At 36.4% G+C, this 22,019-nt stretch overlaps 1 protein-coding gene across 2 annotated transcripts in view; it reads left to right on the plus strand.

Annotated features, from left to right (window-relative positions):
- The first annotated feature begins 3,592 nt into the window (after positions 1-3,592).
- The window catches only part of TMEM245 (transmembrane protein 245), an 81,528-nt gene continuing 63,101 nt past the window's right edge, over positions 3,593-22,019 (plus strand). For both annotated transcript variants that reach the window (XM_007498976.3, XM_007498977.3), the window contains exons 1-6: positions 3,593-4,336; positions 10,589-10,706; positions 12,572-12,673; positions 14,854-14,973; positions 17,269-17,487; positions 20,534-20,703. In XM_007498976.3, coding sequence (XP_007499038.1) covers positions 3,650-4,336; positions 10,589-10,706; positions 12,572-12,673; positions 14,854-14,973; positions 17,269-17,487; positions 20,534-20,703 — 1,416 coding nt within the window. In that variant the 5' untranslated portion in view covers positions 3,593-3,649. The remainder of the gene's footprint in view (positions 4,337-10,588; positions 10,707-12,571; positions 12,674-14,853; positions 14,974-17,268; positions 17,488-20,533; positions 20,704-22,019) is intronic.

Here is a 22,019-nt window from a genome sequence, read left to right on the forward strand (position 1 = left end):
GCTAAGATACCCAAATGCAAATGTTTAATGCCAATTGCTACTGTATTAATTTTCTCTGTTTCTATCTGGTATTCTAGTGTTTGCCCCAGTCCTGGTTTCTACACTTCTATCTTAGGGGCTGACTCTCCCCCTTGTGACCTGTCTGCCAATCAGGGGAAGCAGTCGCTGGACATCGTTCACATCTCTAAGCAGGTTCCCAGCTACCTAGGACCTAGGCATTCACTGAGGACATGTCCCTAAGACCCAGTGCCCACAGCCTTTCCCTCCCTGTTATCTTAACCCCTTTTACTTTAGCTCTTAACTACCTGACCATAACTATTTCTTTCCTTAAATTTTGGATCTTCTATGTTTTAAATCATGCATACCCAGACAGCTGAACATATTCTCTGATTCATCTCTCTAGTTGCTTCTAGGGTAAAAGCACTCATGGGAGCCAACCAGATGCCAGATGCCAACATAACCTCGGCAAACATCCCAGCCTAACGCTCTGAACATGGCCTACAGTCAATATCTCTCTCTCCTAATGTTAGGCAGGGATAACTCTATGCCCGTTCTCAGCTCTGAAGAAATTACAGAATACTGAGACCATTGTCCCTTTCCACTTACATATTAGGAGAGGGGGGAGATGACATGGGCACTGTACTCCCCAAAACTCACACAAACTATTATGGACAGAGAGATGTACCTCCAGGCTACACCTCATCCTATCAGGCTACATCTCAAGATATCTGTTTGTTAAGGAATCTTTATGCTTCCAGGCAGACCCCAGTCAGACCTCACCCCACCAAATGCCTGAGTGACTAGCACTCTAGGTCACATCCACACCATGACATAGCATCGTCATAAAATAGCATAAAATCCCCAGAACTGATGTCATCTGGGGGAAAGCTTTTCCATCCATGCTGTCCTCATGGGGAACAGCTTTTCCATTCATGCTGTCCTCCCAAGGAACTGCTCCCCATCTTGCTGTTCCACCTTGCTATCCTCCTGGCCATTCTCAACATTACCTCCTAAATCAATAAATTTCTCTTTTTGTTTTTAAGCTAAGTTTTGGAGTCTTGCATTTTTGTAAAAGGTATCCTTCCTGAACCCCAGGGGTACACATCTGCACCCCCTTAACAATAGCACTTTGCTTGGACCTCTCCTTTCCATGTGTCATAATTATCCATACTGAGATTCAATTCTAAGACTGTAAGAATTTAGGGGGGGAAAGTGTGTGTGGAGGGGGAGGCAATAATAAGAATGCCTACCTCCCACAGTTGTTGTGAATAGATTGAATGAGATAATATTTACAAAATGCTTTGAAAAAAATAAAGTACTACATAAATGGTAACTGTGATGATGATGTCATTCAACAGTTGCCCAGGATGCTGCATTCGTCTCCCTGGAGTTCATTGTATCAAGAGTACTAAAATATCTCCTTTTGTTAAAAAACTTTTTAAAGTCTAGTTGTTCTGCTTTGCTTTTAGCAAGATTGGAAACCATTTGGTTATTTGGAAGGTCCCTACCAAACTGGTCTGTCTCTGTGCATCAACTTTTCCACTTAAATCTTCATGCACAGGTGTCTTTGTGCACAAAAACGCACAAAGACAATCATCATCCTTGGTTCAAGAGACAACCAACTAAAACTACCAAACTGGTAAAGCTGCAAGAGTGGTCTCTTTTATGGCTCATTAAGTATGGGATAATTCCCTGCCAATTGATGACCATTAAGTGAAGGTTTATTTGGTATGTTGATCCATGAAATGTATAACACTTAATTAGAAAACAATGTATAAAGCCCTATCCCAAAACATCTGAGACATCATTAGGAAATGTCAGAGCCAAAATTCAAACCTAGCTCTTAAGTCCAAGGCCAGAACATTTCTTACCACACCAAACTGATTTTGCTTTTCTCTTCTATTCCCTAAAAGATTCCTAGCAGTTCAAGAGAACAAAAATAAAATTTTTCTAATTTTCAACAATTCCATTTGGAGTTAGGAAAACCTCAATTCAAATCCCAACTTGAACACTTACTAGCCTTGTGACCCTAGGCAAGCCACTTTACATTCTCTCAGTCTCAGTTTCTTTTCTGTAGAATATAGATGTGCACCTACCTTACAGAGTTGTGAGGATTAAATGAGATAGCAAATACACAGCGATTTGACAACCTTAAAGTGCTAAATAAATGCTATCACTTATTAAACATCTACTATGTGCAAGACACAATGATACAAAGACAAAAAAAAAACAACCCCAGCCCTCAAGGAGTTCAGGTTTTATTTAGAGTAAAAACTGAATGTGATTGCATGTGCCAGGCTCTGTGCTTAGCTTAGGAACACAAAGTCAAAGTACAAAGTTATTTTTGGAAGTTAGGTAGGGTAATAACTGGGGAGAATCAGAATGGGCATCTGAGCTGAGCCTTGATGTGATCTTTCCAACTGGTACACTTGGAGCCTTCCAAGGTTCTACTCAGAGAATCAGCTTCTTCCTACTTAAATCTTCATATACTTCTATCTCCTTTACAACCCTGCTCCCACCCCCACCCCCCTAAAAATGCTCGTTTGCCTGCTTCCTCCTGCTTTAGCTACAATTAGTAGAACAAACAAGCCTAGAGTTTAGAGAAGGTAAAAATAAATGCAAAGACTCAGTTGTCCTTTCCTGGATCCCCATCTTAATATAAAGGCTGAGTAATATGTATATTTATGAAAAGAGAAAGAAAGCAACTGACAGGGCAGTCTACTGTTACTTTGAGTAAAGAACTCCTGGACTTCGGTATTGGAATGTACAAAAACAAGCAGGACTAGAAGTGAGTTGGTTAACTGTCTTGCTATGTATTTCTTGGTCTTTTCGAAGGAGTAAGAACTACCAGAGTAGACTCAGAAGTGAGAAAAGTGGGGCTTGGTCCAGAGACCATGGCAAAGGCAATGGTAAACAACTGCAAAGCTGGGAGGTTGGGGGCCCAGGGTAGTAGTTAGTTTTGCTGCTTTTACTAGGAACAAAAGCTCATAGGCTTAAGAGCCAGAAGGGACCTTAAAGTCATGTTTCCCAATCTCATTTCCTAATATAGGACACTTTAGGCAGTTACCGAATTTACTAATGGAAGGTAGCTAAACAGTCAAACTAGGGCCTTTGACGCACAAAACCAGTGCTTTCTGAAGCCTTTGCTTAGGGACCCACAATTTAAATTTTTAGTTTTGCTTAGGGACCCATAATTTTAATTTTTGCCTTTACTTAAGGACTCACAGTTTTAATATTCGCTATTGTGTAAGGACTCATGATTTAAATTTTTGTTATTCTTGAATTTTTGCCTAATCAATTACTCTCAACCTGTTCAACCGTTCATCTTAGAAAATGGGTGAAAGGTCTCAGGACTAACACATAGTCTGCATTTCCATGGTCTCTTCCAAACCCCAGGCTAAATGGGATAGTCTTGATCGCCCGGGATTACTACAGTGCAGCTGCCCCTACTGAGTTTAGAGCCTTTAGGGATTAGGAGATCTGGGGTCTCTCTTAGAGAGGTGTGATTTCCCTCCCGCCCACTCGAGAAGCCGAGCACCCAGAGAACTACAAGTCCCAAGATGCCTCGCGTTCCCCGTGGTAGGACCAATACCGTTTCCTGCACCCTCCCCAGAGCTCCCTCGCCTGCGAGCGAGGCGGCGGCGCCACCATGGCTGACAGCCGAGGCGATGCAAGTGAGGCGACCCTGGGCTCTCCTAGTCCTGCCCAGCAGCCGCCTTGGGGAAAGAATAACACAGAGGAGACGGCGGCGGTGGACCCAGCTCTCGGCGGCTTGGATGGAGGAACTGTGGCCCGGGATCCACCGGTGCTGCCGCTGGGGAAAGGACTGGCTGGCAGCCCCGCGCCCGGGGAGACAGGGGGCGGGGTCCCTCCTGGCGGGCTGGCCCTGCGATTTGACAAGCCCATCAAGCAGGCCTTCTACAACACGGGCGCCGTGCTGTTCGTGTGCCTGTGCTGCGGCGCCGCCGTGCTTGTGTACTTCATCCTCGAGGCCTTCCTTCGGCCACTCCTGTGGGCCGTGCTATGCGGCACCTTCCTGCACCCCTTCAAGAGCTCCCTGACGCGCCTGGGCCGCCGCTGGCTCCGCCGACTGCACCGCGCCCACACTCCCATCGTGCTGGCTGCGCTGCTGCTGCCCCTCTGCTTCGCTAACTACGGCGTGGAGGCCCTGGGCGAGCAGGTGCTGAAGCGCCGCCGCCTTCTGCTGCTGCTGGGCGCAGGCGCTCCCCTTCTCTACACCCTCTACCACCTGGGCAGTTACCTGGGCGTGCAGGTGCTGCTGGCTCACGTCTGCGCCCTCATCTGCCGGGGGCTGGACTACTTCAACACCCTGTGGGTGAGTGAGCCGGGGCTCCGTTGCAGCGTCCCCTCTTCCCCTCTCTTCACACTCTGCCCCATGCGCGCCCTGATGACCGGTGGCCGAAGGTCTGCCCCGAATGCGCGCCCTATTGGGACACTGTTTGCGTTTGGTTTTGCAACCTTTCCCCCCCGAAAATGCTATGATTACCTTTTTTACTTTTTAAAAGTAGGCCTTTCATAAAGAGAGATAAAGTTTCTTAAACCTCTCGGACCTCTTTAGTAGCAGTCCAGTGAAGCCAGTAGACATACCCCTTCTCAAAAACATGCATGATTCCAAAGGGAAACCAATTAATAATAACACTTGAAAGTTTGCAAAGCACTTTACCTAAGAGAACTCATTTGATCCTTGCAACAACCTGGAAAGGTTATTATTTTTTATATAGATTTTACTGATGAAGAAACTGAGGCAACAAGATCTGACTTGCCCAAGATCGAACAGATAAGTATATGATGTTGGATTCCAACTCAGATCTTCAGTCTCCAAATCCAGTAATCTTTATGTACTGACTCTTATGACAGCCTATTCCGCTTTTGGACAGTTCTAATTATTAGGAAGAGTTTTTTGTTTTTTACTATGAACTTAAATTTGCTTCTTTGGAACTCTCACCTGTTGCTCCTTGCTCTCAGTTCAGCTTCTAGGGACCAAAAGAACAAAGCTAATCCCTCCTCCATGTGACATTCCTTCAGATTTTTGAAGACACAGCTATAATGTTCTTCAATCCTGCCTTCTCCAGACAAAAATAACCAGTTCCTTCAACTTAAATATCATGGATTCCAGACCATTCCGTATCTGGACATTTTCTAGCTGACTAATGTCCTCAGTGCCTGGAAATAGTAATTAAGAAACTAAAGATGGTAGTTAAAGGATAGTACTGTTTGAGAATGGGTTGGCCTACTTATCTGGACAGAAGAATCCCAAAACCAAGGGAACTCAAGTAAAAATAGCTTCTAATGTAATTTCTAATACTAGGATATTTATCTTTCTTTTGTCCTAATCATGTTGTTCAGTACCACAGAGTCCTTTTAATTTAGAGTTTTGATACAGTCTATCCTGGAGGTTTTGTTTCTGTATTCAAGTTGGCTTTCTGCCCAGAACATTTTGATCACATTTTAAGGATCTCTTTATTGATATATATTTCAATTTATTGTTTATTTTTAGTGTTCTTTTATATTTTAAGTTTCAAATTCTCCCCCTCTCATACCCACTGAAAAGTCAAGAAATGCTATATATGTGAAATCATATACCATGCATTAACACATTAGCCATATTTCCCCCAAATAAAGAAAAATAAAATGATAAAATTACACTTCAATTTGCACTCAGAGTTCATCAGCTCTTTCTGGAAAGAGATAACATTATTCATCATGAGCCCTTTAAAATTGTCTTGGATCATTGTACTGATCAAAATAGTCAAGTCTTTCACAATTGATCATCATTACAACATTGCTGTTACAATGTTCAGTGATCTGATTCTTCTCATTTCACTTGGCATCATTTCATATAGTGCTGGCTGTGTATTTCAGAAACTGCTCTCCTCATCATTTCTTATATCACAGTAGTATTCCATCACAATCATATGCTATAACTTGTTAAGCCATTTCCCAATCAATGGGCATCCCTTTGATTTCCAGTTCTTTGGTATCACACACACACAAAAAAAAGTGCTAATGTGTCCATATAGATCCTTTTTCTTTTTCTTTGATTTCTTTGGGGGATACAATGGGATTGTTGGGTTAATGGCTATGCATTGTTCGAAAGCCCATCAGGCATAGTCCAAATTGTTTCCCAGATTGGTTGGACCAACTCACTACTTAACCAGCAGTTCTTTATTATACCTACCTTTTCCACATCCTTTCTAGCATTTGTCATTTCTGATGGGTGTGAAGTGGTACCTTTTTTATTTTGCATTTCTCTAATAAATAGTGATTTAGAGCATTTTTTCATATGATTGTAGATAGCTTTGATTTCTTGTTCTGAAAACTGCCTGTTTATATACTTTGACCATTTACCAGTTGGTGAATGACTTATCTTTATAAGTTTGATTCTGTATTATACTCAGTGTATACTTGAGAAAGGAGTCTTTTATTAGAGAAACTTGCTGTAAAATTTTTTGATATTCATTGTCTATGGTACCTTTTAGCATAATGTAATTTCTCTGATTATCTTTTAGTTAGATCTGTTTTTATTTTTTCTTTGATTGAGATCATGATTGCTATCCCCACCTTTTTTACTTCAGCTGAAGCAAATTTGATTTTGCTCCAGCCCTTTATTTTAACTGTATATCTTTCTTTTTCAGGTCTCTCTCTTGTAAATAATATATGGTTGGATTCCAATTTCTAGTCCCTTCTGCTTTGCTTCCATTTTATGGGTTAGCTCACCCCATTCATAGTCACAATTATGACTATTGGGTATTTTTTCTTTAATCTCATTTTCTTGTTTCTTCCTTTCTTTTTTAACCTGTCCCTTCTCAAAAGTTTCTAATCACTCCTTTCCTTAATTCCTCCTTCCTTTTATTAACCCCCCCCTCCTTTTTTTTACCCCCTTCTCCTCCTATTTCCTTATTGGATTGTTGTTGTTCCTTTTTCTGTTTTTCAAGGAGGACTGATGGCATCCTAGAATGATATCTTGAATCGCTCATGAATTGAATTTAAATGGAGCTGCTTCACAGAGTTATCAGTCTTGCTTAACCTTCCAAAGTCATCTAAGTCCAGTGACAAGACAAAAGCCAGGATGACTGGTGATGGCCCAAGATGTAATGGATGACTTCAGCGTCTTTAATGTCTGACCAGAATCTAAGCACTCTGCACCTGCTTCAGCTGCCTTCATGGCTTTTGGAACAAATTGTTCTTATTTACTCATTCCTTGCAGGGAAGTATTCACATACTTGGGATAGACATTCCTTCACCTTATCAATGGCTTTGAGGCCTGTCAACCTCATTTAGCCCATCTGCTAAACAGGTAAACTGCTAGACAGTTTACCAGGGTAGGCTACTGCATATGCTACAACTTCTTGAAATCACAGATGAGAGTTAGGTGATAGATGGACACAAAAGGTAGGTTATCAGCCCTGAAAGAGGGGCTAGGTAAGCCCTCACACCAGAGGCACTGGTCTTTTCCTGAATACACTATACACTTCTATTGGGTAAGCTACATTTCCATATGCAACTGAATATGTATATATATTTTTCCCTCTTTGAACCAATGTCCATGATAGTGAGGTTTAGGCAATTGCCTATTTTCCCCATCATTTTTCCTCTTTACTATAAAAGCTATTGCATGCCTCTTTTATATGAGAAAATTTTCCCCATTCCATTTTTCCTTTCCCCCTCTTCCCAGTGCCTCTCTCTTTCTTATCTTTCACTTTTTTGGAGATTATTCCAACGTAATCAACTCTCACCCATGCCCATTGCCTATGTAAAGTCCTTTTAACTGCCTTAATAATAATATTCTTAGTTACATGTATCATCTTCCCATAAATAGTTTACTCTTTCATGTTTACCTTTTTATGTCTCTCTTGAGTCTTCCATTTGCATGTCAAATTTTATATTCAGCTCTGGTCTTTTCTTTAGGAATGCTTGAAAGTCATCTGTTTCATTAAGTATCCATTTACTCTCCCTGTAGTATTACATTTGGTTTTACCAGGTAGATGATTCTGTATTGTAATCTTATCTCTTCTACCTTCTGGAATGTGATATTTTAAATCCTCCATTTCTTTGATGGGGAAGCTATTGAATCTTGTGTGATCATGACTATGACTCCACAATATTTTAATTGTTTGTTTCTGGATGCTTGATATTTTCTCTTTGACATGAGAGCTCTTGGTGTGGATTTAGCTATAATGTTCTAGGAGTTTTTATTTTGGGATCTCTTTTAGAAGGTGATTAGTAGATTCTTTCAATTTCTATTTTATCCTCTGGATCTAAGATTTCTTTCTTTCTTTTTTTTTTAAACCCTTACCTTCTGCCTTGGAGCCAATATTGGCTCCAAGGCAGAAGAGTGGTAAGGGCTAGGCAATGGGGGATAAGTGACTTGCCCAGGGTCACACAGCTGGGAAGTGTCTGAGGCCATATTTGGACCCAGGACCTCCCATCTCTAGGCTTGGCTCTCAATCCAATGAGCAACCCAATTGCCCAAGATTTATTTCTTGAAATGTGATGTCTGGACTTTTTCTTTGATCATGACTTTCAGGTAGTTCAGTAATTCTTAAATTATTTCTCCTTCATCTATTTTCTATGTCATTTCTTTTTCTGATAAGATATTTAACATTTTCTTTTTTTAGCTTTGTTTTTTTGTTTCTTGGTGTCTCATAGTGTTATTAGCTTCCATTTGCCCAATTCCAATTTTTAGGAAATTATTTTCTTCAGTGAGATTTTATACCTCTCTTTCCATTTGACCAATTCAGCTTTTTTTTTTAATTTTATTTAGTCAATTTATAACAGTATTCCTTGGTTACAAGAATCATATTCTTTCCCTCTATCCCCTCCCCCCATCCTTCCTGTAGCACATACAATTTCACTGGGTATTACATGTGTCCCTGATCAGAACCTATTTCCGTGTTGTTGATGTTTGCATTAGGATGTTCATTTAGAGTCTATATCCCCAGTTATATTCCCCTCGACCCATGTAATCAAATAGTTGTTTTTCTTCGGTGTTTCTCCTCCCACAGTTTTTCCTCTGGACCAATTCAGCTTTTTAAGTAGTTGTTCTCTTCCGTGAATTTCTGTGCCTCTTTTACAAGACTGTTAGTTCTCTTGCATAATTCTCATATCTTTTCTCCATTTTTCCTTTACTTTTTCTATCCCTTTAACTCTCCCAAGAATTCTTGTTGGGTTTGGATCTAATTGGTTTTTTTTTGTAGCTGTTTTCACTTTGTTGGTTTCTTCTCAGTTTATGTCCTGAGCTATCCTACCACTGTGGTAGTTTTTTTTATAATCAAATTATTTCTTTGTTGTTTGTTCATTTTTCCAGCCTATTTCTTGACTTTGAATTTTATATTAAAGTTGGGTTCTGCTCATCTGGGGGTGAGGAGACATTGTCCCTAACTTCAGACTTTATTGTGCTCCTGTTTTCAAAGCTAGTTCTGGGGGTCTTGAAATTTTTGTTGCTTCAAGGTGGTTTGTCACTACTGTCTTTACCCCAGAGGGGTCCCTGGTCCCCTACAGCAGCAAGTATTAGTGCTCCTCTTTACTTTGAATTGCAATCAGGGCTCCTGCTCCCTTGTGATTGACCATCAGTGCTCCTCTCAGCCCTAGAACTGTGTATGGGCAATAGAGTTGCCAATTAACACCAGCTATACCCAGTTCCAGCAAAGTTGCCCTTGTAATCTATTCTCTTTACTTCCACTTCTTTACTTCACTATCATTTTTTTTGCAATGTGGCTTCTGACCTCAGGTAACTAAAGTAAAATGGTGCCCTTTAAAATTGCTAGTGATCTCTTAATCATGAAAATCCAATGACCTCATCTCAGTCATCATCCTTCTTTACCTCTCTGCAATATTAGAGACTGCTGATCACTTTATCCTTTCAAATTTTGGTGAGACTACTTTCCTACCTAATTTGCAATTGCTTCAATCACCTTTGCTTTATCATCATCCATATTCCATCTACTTACTGTGGTTTACCCCAAGGTTCTCCTTCACTTTCTGTGAATATCTTTTATGTAAATCAATCATATTTTAAAGTGCTTTAAAGTTTGCAATGCACTTTATTTACATTCTGGTTTTATGTTATTATAAGATCCTCTAGATTTCATAAGCACTGTTGCACAGGATAAAATAGTTTTCTTGATTAATTAATCTGTAGAGAAATCATATTAATTAGGTTTCTTATATAAAACATGTCCTGTTAAATATAGTGTCTCTAATAATACCTAATTAGAACTTAGTATTTCTACTCATTAATTATCTTCTAGTGGTAACACATTTTGAGTTAAAATTAAGGTTAAAAAATCTAAAGCTTTTTTAAACTAAAAAAATTTTACAATTTCATATATTTGGCATTTTTCAACAAAAGAGAACATTTTTTCTTTTTTTCAGAATAAGAAGATATAAGAACTTTTCTAGAACTACTTTCTTCGTCTTACCAATCTAATATGTATAGTAGAGAACTACCACAATAGCAGTTTTAAAATCCAAATACTTGAAAGTTTTGCATAAGGGAATATGTTTGTATTTATTTACATATGCTTGTTTTCTCACCCTTATGTTTTCTGTTCATTTATTCCTAAAGATCTGGACATTGGTAGTTGGCTATGTGTTGGCTGTTTCTTTCAAGTGGAATGCAAGTACTGAACGCTATTTGAGAGCAGTTTCAATTCCTGTCTGGATTATATTACTTTTCCATTTAGGTGGGTTGCTTGTTTTTTATTCCAAGGTGTGCCATGTAAATTAAAACAATTATTTTTAGATTTATTCAATTTAGAATCCTATTAGACTTTTAGAAATGTTAATTTGTAACTAAATGTAACTTTCAAATTTTCATCTTTTAATTTTGTTAGATGTTTGTTTTTAGAATTTTGTTTTAAGAATTGAAAAGATCTATAACCTAAAACATCACATTATTTAAAATAATTTTTATAAAAATATATTGCTTACCTTTTTATTTTTCTATATTCCTATAATACACTTGTGGTCAATGTTTTAATAATGTTAAAAATTACCTTTAAAGTCCTTTCCTGCTTTCAGTCCATAATCTTCAAAATATGACTTCCATGCTCCTGCTTACTTCTTAGAAAATGTATTACAGTAGCCCTTTGGATTTTTATTTGCTTTTCTTTTAAACCTATGTTGGATCAGAGAGATTAATTGGAGAGGAGAAACATAGATATGTACTCTGTCAATCCTTTAATATCTAAGCCTTGTGCACTAAAAAGAGGAAGGGTCTATTTTATTTATTTTATTTTTTTTAAAATAATATTTTATTTGATCATTTCCAAGCATTATTCATTAAAGACAAAGATCATTTTCTTTTCCTCCCCCCCCACCCTCCTTAGCCGACCCGTGATTCCACTGGGTATCACATGTGTTCTTGATTCGAACTCATTGCCATGTTGTTAGTATTTGCATTAGAGTGTTTGTTTAGAGTCTCTCCTCTGTCATGTCCCCTCAACCGCTATAGTCAGGCAGTTGCTTTTCCTCGGTGTTTCTACTCCCACAGTTTGTCCTCTGCTTATGGATAGTGTTTTTTCTCCTAGATCCCTGCAGATTGTTCAGGGACATTACACCACCACTAATGGAGAAGTCCATTACGTTCGATTATACCACAGTGTATTAGTCTCTGTGTACAATGTTCTCCTGGTTCTGCTCCTCTCGCTGTGCATCACTTCCTGGAGGTTGTTCCAGTCTCCATGGAATTCCTCCACTTTATTATTCCTTTTAGCACAATAGTATTCCATCACCAACATATACCACAGTTTGTTCAGCCATTCCCCAATTGAAGGGCATCCCCTCGTTTTCCAATTTTTTGCTACCACAAAGAGCGCAGCTATGAATATTCTTGTGCAAGTCTTTTTCCTTATTATCTCTTTGGGGTACAAACCCAGCAGTACTATGGCTGGATCAAAGGGTAGGCATTCTTTTATTGCCCTTTGGGCATAGTTCCAAATTGCCCTCCAGAATGGTTGGATCAGTTCACAACCCCACCAGCAATGAATTAGTGTCCCTACTTTGCCACATCCCCTCCAGCATTCATTACTTTCCTTTGCTATCATGTTAGCCAATCTGCTATGTGTGAGGTGGAGGGTCTATTTTATTATCTTTGCCCTCATCCTTTTCAGAGTAGGGTGGGTTCATTAGAAGCAGCAGGAAATCAATTCAAGCCTCATATTTGAAGGAACAAATAGGAACTTTGACTCATATGGTTAGCAGTTTGATGGTTTCTTATTAGTTATTATAATCCTTTAAAATGTACTAGGATGTAGCCTCTTTTGGATCCACTCATTTTTGAGCTTCCTAGAGTCAGGAGAAACTTCATAAACCTTTGGCTTGGATTTGCATTTCTAGAACTCAGTCAGAGTTTTGCATAGAAGTACCCTGTTTTCTTTTTTCTTTTTTCTCCCTCTGAAACCTGATATACAGAGTAGAGTTTTAAAAGTGTGAGTGTGTGTGTATGTGTGTGTATGTACGTGTATGTACACGTAAATAAAAACTGTCCATTTGAGTCTTTTACATTGATTAGTTAAAGGACTTAAATTTATTTACCTTTTATTTTCAGCATCTCTGGCTGGCTCCTGGAGGATCCCAGTATTCCTGGTCATAGTTTTTCTGATGTCTGTGGGTACTCTTTATGAAAAGCAGAATGAAAAAGTCTCCTCTGGTAAGAACTTTTATTTTATTAATAATAGTATTCTAAAAAGTATCTTGGATATTAAATGTCAAAAGAAAAATCCTCCATATTTTCTATTAAAAATATTATTAAAAATAATAAAAATTTAAAACCATATTATTTTTAAATTATTTAAAATATCATTTTAAAAATTTTATGTTGGTAATGACAAGTTCTTTGAGAAATTTATAAAAGAATTATCTTTCTAAAGCATACTATCTGTATTTATGGAAGTTCACAGAAGTTATACTTGCTAGGAAAAGCAATAATTTTTAAGGGATGTGAAATATTCTTACTTTGGAGCTCAGACTTAGAGCAAATAGCCATTTGGAATACAGGTAACCATGATCTCTGAAAGTGAATACAGCTAACTATAATCTCAGGGAAGTGAACAACTGGTTTAAGTTGGGTTTGAGAACTGGACTAGAATAACTATCATAGGAAAAAAAAGTAAAAAGCTACTCTTTATATATAGGGCTCTTGGCTAGAAATAGGATTAAACATAACCAGAAACATGAGAATAACACATGAAATTTCTACAGCACAAGAATACTAAAAAATATCTTAAAAGATGGGGTATAAAGAAAAAGTCTAAGCATTATAAGTCTTCTGGAAAAAGTTATAATAAAAATAATATAATAGATCACATAGAAAAATTACCTAGAAATAGTAGAATTAAACAAGGAAATTCAATTTTATTGAATACAGACACCAATAAAAAGAAGCTACAAGTTTCAATCACCAAGAAACATTACCAGAAACTATATTAGAATATGATATTATAAAGAGCATATATAGATATAGATATATACCAAAAAATTATCCAGCCATTTTCTAGTCAGTGAAAATACACTTTGAATCCTGGAGATCTTTAAACAAAGGCTTGATGACTACTTGTCATATGGTGGAAGGAAACTCTTTTTTTCAAATAGGGATTGGATTTAGATTGTTCTTTCTATCTCTTGAGATCCTGTGACTTTTTTCACCTGAAGAGTAGAGACCCAGGTCACACAGGTAATACCATGGCAGAACTATGATTTGAACTCTTCATAACCTGGCCCCTTCCTACCTCTCCAGTCTTCTTAAACCTTACTTCTTCTACCTACTGGCCTGCTTTTAGTTCTTGAGCATAACATTCCTTGTCTCAAGATTTCCCCTACTGTAATTTATCCTCCACAGAACCTCCAGAGTGATTTCCAAATGTATAGGTCTAAGAATGTCACCCTACCTCCTCAGAGGATAATAAATTCCAGCAACCTCCATGATATAATATAGAGCCCATTTGTATTTAAAGCTCTTTGCAACCTGCTTCCTTACCAACCTTTCCCATTTAATTGCACTTTATTCTTCAGTTACATGTTGCCTCCATATTAGAAAGTAAATTCCTTGAGGGAAGAAACATTTTTGCCTTTTTTTTTTATATCCCTGCCACTTAACATAGTGTCTGGCACACAGTAAGCCCTTTGCCAAAGCTTGTTGTTTGAACGAATTAGATTAGAAAGCCTTAAAAATGCTATTCTGCTAGTAAGGCATCTGACACTGTTATGGTGTGCTTCTGGGTTCATATGCTAAAGAAGCCTTTCAACCAAAGGATCTTCTGTGGTTTCCAGTCAATTGTGAAGCAAGATTGTTTACAAATTTATTTTAAATAGGATCATATAATTTGTGGATTGGGTGATTGACTAAATGAAAATTAGTAGTTTTTTTACATTATGATAAGGTTTGGTTATAATGAGATTTTACATATCCATGGTGATACTAAGTTTGTGTGAGATTAATTGACTTTTTATTTTGATTATCATACCTTGGTTTCTGGCCTTGAGGTTGAAAGCATTCTGGTCTTTGGGCCAAGAAGGATCTATGCTAACGTAATGCTGCTGATACTTAATAGAATAACATGTCATTAAGATTTGATGCAATTTATTAGATAAACCTTAGTGTGAAATCCATTTCGAGTAAAATATAACAATATTTTATTATATTTTCAATGTAGTTTTTTTGCTTATTTAGATATTTTGAAGTTGTCAAATCTTAAAACCCTCAATTGCATTTTACATATAATTATATACATTGTTTTGGTGTAAAGTTTAAAACAAAGGAACAAGTTTTAAGTATTTCTAATTTGAAACGACCTTTCCCTTTTTTAAAAACGAAATGTATTTATTTTATAGGGACCGAATTACCTGGTCAAGTGATTTCTATTGCTGCTTCTACATTGGCCACATTTGCTATAACCATCACAGGGTATGAGCCAGGTCAGGAAGAACATAATTCAACACAACAACCCTCAGGTGACTGAACTGTATAAGAATATAAGATGAAATTATACTATCTTATGACCCAATATATGGGGTTTATTGAGTTGCTTGTTTCTACTCCATTTGAAAATCTCTTTCTGCTCTTAATCTTATGGGTTTGTTTTTTTGTTTTTTACCTTATATACTTTTCCTGAGGTCTTTTTGTTTCATGTCTACATTCTTAACTGATTATACCTGCTTTTCCCCTTCTTTTCTCCTTCTTTTCATCATCTTTGCTCCTTTCCCTTTTTATTTTGAGTGCCTTAAGAAAATACTTAATAAATTATTTCTAATTTTTCTTCAATTTCTTCTTTTCTTCACATCTCAGGTTTTTTTTTCCTTTTACCTGTAATTTTTTTTATCCATTCAATTCTGTTATTCCTCATCTTCTTTTGGTTCCCTGAACCTTTACTCTTTTTCTCCTTCCTTAACCCAACTCCTTTTTCTGTACTCCTTTTGATCTCTCTATTCTTTATTTAGTGTCCTCATTTTTCCCTTCCTTCTATAACCTCCCACCCCTAATTATGTGTTGTAGATGTCTTTCCTTCCTTTTTTTTTCTTTTAGAATGGGGAAAGGTACCTTATGGTCAGTACTTCTGTGCAGCAAGTGATTGTGTTGCTACTTAACTCTAGTAAGTTTCCCAGTGGTTCAGTAAGCTCTTTGTCAATACCTGGATTTATTTTTTTCTCCCTGGGCTTACACAGGCATATACTAATTCCTTTAGTCCAGAACCTCCTAATGCTTCTTTCTGTGTTTTTCTTATAGTCTAGACCTAACTGTGTATGATGGAGAGTAGAGTTTGGTGACAGTCAGGAAGCCAGTTAGGGCCTGCAGAGCACCAGCAAACAGTTCATGCCCAAGGGCTATGAAGGGCCAGTGCAACTCTGACTCCAAAGTGTGCATAGCCATCTCTCTGGTTACAGAAAAAAGGTCCATTAGCATTAAAGGACATAGAATAAGGGGGAAATACCTTAGATGGTAAGTAAAATGAAAAGGAGGAAATAGCATTTCTATCCCTGGTTCAAGCCATTTGCCTGCTTTACCGACCCTCTAAAAACTGCGTGACTAGAGGCAAGTCATGTAACCTTCTTAGTCTTTAGATTTCTCACTATAAAAAGAAAAAGTTTATTGGAGGCTTCTGAGGAACCTTAATCCTATGATCCTTCCCACTAGTTTCTTTTTTGTAATTCCACTGCCCCTACCCCCTCAGCCAGACTTTATAAGGAAGCATTGACAAAGTTCCTAACCCCTACTGAGCATGAATTTGCTATGAAGGAAATGGAATGGCCTCAGAAGGTACTACTATAGAGACTACTTTTTTTTTAACCCTTACCTTCCATCTTAAAATCAATACTGAGTATTGGTTCCAAAGCAGAAGAGTGGTAAGGGCTAGGCAAGGGGGGTTAAGTGCCTTGCCCAGGGTCATACAGGCGTGAAGTGTCTGAAGCCAGATTTGAACCTAGGACCTCCTGTCTCTAGGCCTGGCTTTCAATCCACTAAGCCACTCAGCTGCACCTGAAAGCTGTTATTTTTGTTGATCTATTTGAGCAAAGGTATTGGTGTACTTCATTGTGAACTTTTCAATACTGGTTATACCTATTCCATTTACTTTCCTGAAGGTCAACTGTTTTGTTTTTCTTCTTGGGATGACAACCTTTCAAGGAGTAGAGGAGTCAGATACATTCTAGATCCCTTCACTAGACCAATAATCAACCTACACTTTTATCTTGTGGAAATCCTTTACTCATCCCCAGAGCATAGATCTTTTAAAATTCTAAGAAGGTTTGGTAGATATAGATGGGCCAGTAGAAAAATGGTTGGATATAGTTAATTAGAAGGACTAGGCTAAGCATCTTTTAATTTTACTGAGGAAACAAAACCAGGAAGATTGTAATTTGCTTAAAGCTTCATTGTTACTAGTATAAACAAATCTAAATGCCAGATTGTCTGACTTCAAGGAGTGTTATTCTAAATACACAAAAACATTTGTTAGTTGATATTCTTCATTTTTTTTTTGTTTGACAGAAGGAAAAACAAAACATCAAATGAAGATAAGAGCAAATGTCAAAAGCCCAGTGTTTATAAATGCTAATTAATATGCCAATCTACTATAACTAGTAGAAATTTATTTTTTATGATTGATATAGCTTATAACAAAATTCTTTGTATTTTTCTATTTGAATAATATGTGTGCATATTTCAAAACTTAAAATGACCTAGGTTGATCAGTTGTCTAGTAATGATATTTGGTAGAAATTAATTGATACATGATTTTGTTCCTTTTACAGAAACTGCAAATGATGGAGAACCCATTCATACATTTTCTTCATCTTCCACTGCTTCCTCTCCATCCCCCACTTTGGGCAGACAGAGGCCTGAGATTGGAACATTTCTTAGAAAAAAGAAAACTAGTGATGTATACTTTGTCACCCTTGTATGGGCCATCATTATAGTCCAGATTTGGTTGAATTTATGGATTGTTCAGTTGCTTCCAGTGCCTGTTGCAGGTCATTACTTAGTTTATTGCTCTGTTTTCCATTTCCACTTGAACTTTTGTGAGTTTTAAAATAGTATTTGAGTGTGGAATTAATGTGCAAGATATTAGGGGTCTTAGAAAAGCCTAATTATTTGTCCTTATGCAAAGTGTGCATAATGCAGAAGAAACAGAAAAGTGAACAAATGACCTAGTTTCATATGAGAACTAATCTTTATTTAATTTTAAAAGTTACATCTCTTTTCTTTGGATAAGAAAACAATTTCCAGTTTAAGTATATACTTATAGAATTTTTTTAAACAGAGATATGTGTTGAATTAAAAGTATTCTCACACACATACATCGTTATATTCCTTCATAGTTGTTCTTAAGTACAAATACCAGTGTTTTTGGATTTTCCACCTTAGTAGCTTGATGGCTTTGAGTCAAACTTTTAATGCTTTGAGCCTTTAAAGGACAAGTTACAAGGCATAGCATGAATTCAGCAGACACATGCCCATGTCTTATTTCAGGAAATCCCTAGAAAGCCATTTGTTGAATCTGGAACCCAGGCTTCCTTAGAATATGTTCTAAGTACTGTAATTTTAAAATCCTCTCTCTGAATAGTTCCAGGAGGCAATGTAATATAGTAATATAGAAAAAAAAGACATGGTTGCTGCTGGAAATTTTTATTATTCATTTATTCCTCTAAGGGTAGCCATATCTTGGTGGTATCTCCAGTCTACACCTTGAACTGAAGGGTGATCATTGGGACTTTGGGATGATTTTGGGGACAGAAGTTGTGGAAACCCATTAAGGATTGTGGGGTCTTTTTCAGATTTGGAATAATCTTGAAGACTATGTAAGACCTATCTTTGGGCTTAGAATAATCTAGAGCCTCTTTATCTAGCTCAGGCAGGAAAACTTTATTGGAAGTTTATAGTTTAGTGTAGGAGACCACTGTAAGATTCCAAACCTAGATCAGGAAAACAAGTCCTTGTCTTGGTATAGGACTAAAAGAGGACCAAGTTAATATTTGTTTAAATAGCAGGTAATGGTGGGCAAGATTACCAGGACTGAATCACATGGCTTCCCTAAGTATTGAACACTTTTGACCCATACATCATCAGGCTTGGTAAACTCCTACTTGTATAACCAACCAACATATTTCTCTGCTGAATCCTAACAGTACATTATAAAACACAGGAATTTTTTTTAAATATATAAGATATGAAATTAAACTATCCTACAAGAGTATGAGATCATAGTATATCCATATCAATAATATAATTACATGTTTGTGGGACTTCATTTGAGGACAAATAAAAAAGATACATATTCTTCCTTCTGGAAAGATGATGGCTATGACATTTGTTTGAAAATAAAGTCTTTCATTTAATCCTAGACTATTGAAACCAGAATGCACCTCTTGAACCTTGAAAGAAGTAAATTCAGGACAAATAGGAAATAACCAGTTCATTTATTCTGCATTCATTTGTTTGTTTAACAAACAGTCACATACAAGAATAATAATAAGTGCATATTATTTAGTACTTTGAACTAATATAAGGAAAAAGTATAAATATATTTTAGAAGACTTTAATAAATTAATAAATTTTAATATTATTCCATAAAAACCAGATCCAGCTTTAATTACAATAGAAACCATGTTAATTATTTCTAAACTTAGCATTTCAAGGATTATCTTTCTGGCCATCATCTATTTTCTGTCATTTTCTCATGACTATCTTATATTTGAGGGAGTGTCATGTGGCAAAGGACTTGGATTTCTTTTACTTGACTCTGTGACCAGAACTAGGAGCTATTGAGTAAAAGTTGCAAGAAATAGATTTTGGATTGAAAAACTTCTTATCTGTTTAGATATGAAGTCATCCAATTTTGAATATAAAATCTAAAAATGAAATTAACTTCTTTGGTAGCTAGTAGCTTCTCCCATTACTTTGTCTCTAACTATAATCCAGAAGATCCTTTGTCATAGTTCTAGAGAGAATTACTTTTTAGGTACAGGTAAGATTAGGATGCCTCTGAGGGTTTCTTCATACTTGGAAGATTCTAGAGTCATATAACTGCAACTGAATTCTTGACCAAGATAAGGATGGATAATTGCCTTTCCTTGGCACTCCTAGCATACTTTTGTAAACATTAGTTTAATTGGTGAAATGTTGTAAAAATGGCTTTTTAATTGAAGTTCAGAATTAAATGCTAGGTTCTCTGCCTGTTCTTTCCCTCCTTTCTTATGTCCAACTAAAATGAAATACATAGGAATGATAGATCTGTATATAAGCTATCCTTTTGATTCAAACCTAAGATTCTTACTGTTCTTTAAAAATTAAAATTGAGGAGGGAGTTGGTAGAAAATACATTTACATATTATATTCTACAGCTAACATTATGTCTGTATTTACCAATTCTATTTTTAGGAAAAATCTTTATACATGTAAACAAAGGTTATCCAACATTTGGTTTGTATTCATTGCTGCCAAAAATATCTGATTGTCATGATTTTTATTTCTTTTGGAAAAACTCATTTCTTCTAAAAGTAGTCAAAAATTAATTCTGATATAGACTCACAAAATAAAAATACAATCCCTTAAATACATAAGATTTTATAACCTAGAAACAAAATTTTTAGAGTTGTAAAGAACCCTTTAAGTCACCAATTAGAAATATCAGAAAGGCCTAACTATATGACATGGCCCCTAGCTAAATTCCAGTGCACTGTTACAGTGAGGCTCTAGAGTCATTAATCCCTTCTTAGAATAATGTTCTGAAATGCACTTAATAAAATACATAGAATCATAAAGGAAGCCAATTGTATTGAAATACAATGATCACAATTTTTAAAAAAGTTCACAAATCCTGTTTAAAGTCTCTGACCTAGGGTAGTTCTAGAATTTTTCTCCTAAAAATGTTCTAGAAATCTATAAAATGATTTCATTGATTCCATTAAATACATAAATATACTTCTTTTCTATGAAGCTCTAAGTAAAAGTTAAGAGTATGGGGTTTTTTCCTTTTTTTAATCTTTTGTCTTTTTTATTTTTTTAAATTGACTGCAGTCTGGATACTCAAAAAACTTTTTATACATTTTGGAGCTGTGAACTTCTTAGAGAAACGTTTCTCTGGCTGGTGGCAAGTTCTGGAAAAGTTTTTGAAGGAACGCCAAGAAGCTCTTGCACCATGGCCCATTATAGGGCTTGGAAAGTTCATGTTAAAAGTTGATAGCAAGGTACAGTATTTCAAATGTGGAGAGTGGTTTATTTGTTTTTTTTTTTTGCTGTTGTGTATTTTTTTTAAGACCCTTCAAATAATAAGCATTTTGTTATTTGAAAGACAATTTCAGAAATACTACTAAACAAGTTCTGTGTTGAATCATGTTTTCCTTCTTGTAGTAAGTGGTTTCACCTTTTATTTCTTCTAGATTTATGTTGAGGGACTTCTTTACAAGAGTTGCAAAACCAAGATGGAATTGTGATCTGAATGTATTTTATTTATAATTCCAGCAGAATGTTATACAAGAAACATCTTCTAAAAGTCACAAGCTGGAAAAGGCCTAATTTAATATTCTTTCTTTCAAAAGTTCAGTCTTGTTTCTGCAAGAATCTCAATACCTATTTTTCAAAGCTCAGAAACAGATGTAGAGTTTATTTTTAAAGACAAATTCTGCACATTTTTAAGGACATTTAATTTTCTGTTAAGTATAATGAAAAAAGCACAGGGCTTGGAGTCAGATGCCTTGGGTTCTTCTCCTGGTTCTTCTTTTCACTCTGTGACACTGGGAGATTGTTGATTCATATTTCTTGATGAAAAATCATCTTATCTTAACTCCCTAGTTACTTTTTACTTTCACACAATGGAAGAAACAGAGACTGAGTGTGCTGGATTTTGACACCCAAGTCAGTCACTGCAATAGATGAGATTCAATCCCAACTTTCCTGACTCTTAATTTTATGCTCTAACTCTTTTTGAATCTCATTGTATTCATTTGTAAAATGAGGATAATACTTATAGCACTTACCTAATAGAGTTGTTATAAGTCCAGCATCTGTAAACATGAAAGAAAGGATTATGTTTTTATGTTATTATTATTTTATTTTTCACATTAATTCCTCATTTACATCAGAAAGTTAAAGGAGTTCCATGTCATTTAAGTCAAAACAGATATTTGAAGTAATTAGGAGTTAAATAATTTCTAATTTAAGTTAATCATGGATATTCATGAGTTGTTTTTACTTTATCAGGATGAAATCTATCACCAAATACAGTAAAAAATATAAATTCCCTTATTTAAAACAAACTTACCTACTTTAATATTTTTCTTCGGCATCAAACACATAATTAAGTAAACTGTTTTCATTACATGAAGTACATATATGCATTTAAAATGAAAATGACTTTTGGTTAGATCAACACTGAAAACCCTTAACATAAAGTTCTATACTACAAACATAACATTTTAAAATAATTAAGCTTGCATTATATTAGTTTGCATACTTTTTTGTGAAAGAGTGCCTGATATGCCTTTTTGCAACCAGACCTATAGAA

Source organism: Monodelphis domestica, chromosome 7 (genome assembly GCF_027887165.1).
Source record: "Monodelphis domestica isolate mMonDom1 chromosome 7, mMonDom1.pri, whole genome shotgun sequence".
NCBI classification, from domain to species: domain Eukaryota; kingdom Metazoa; phylum Chordata; class Mammalia; order Didelphimorphia; family Didelphidae; genus Monodelphis; species Monodelphis domestica.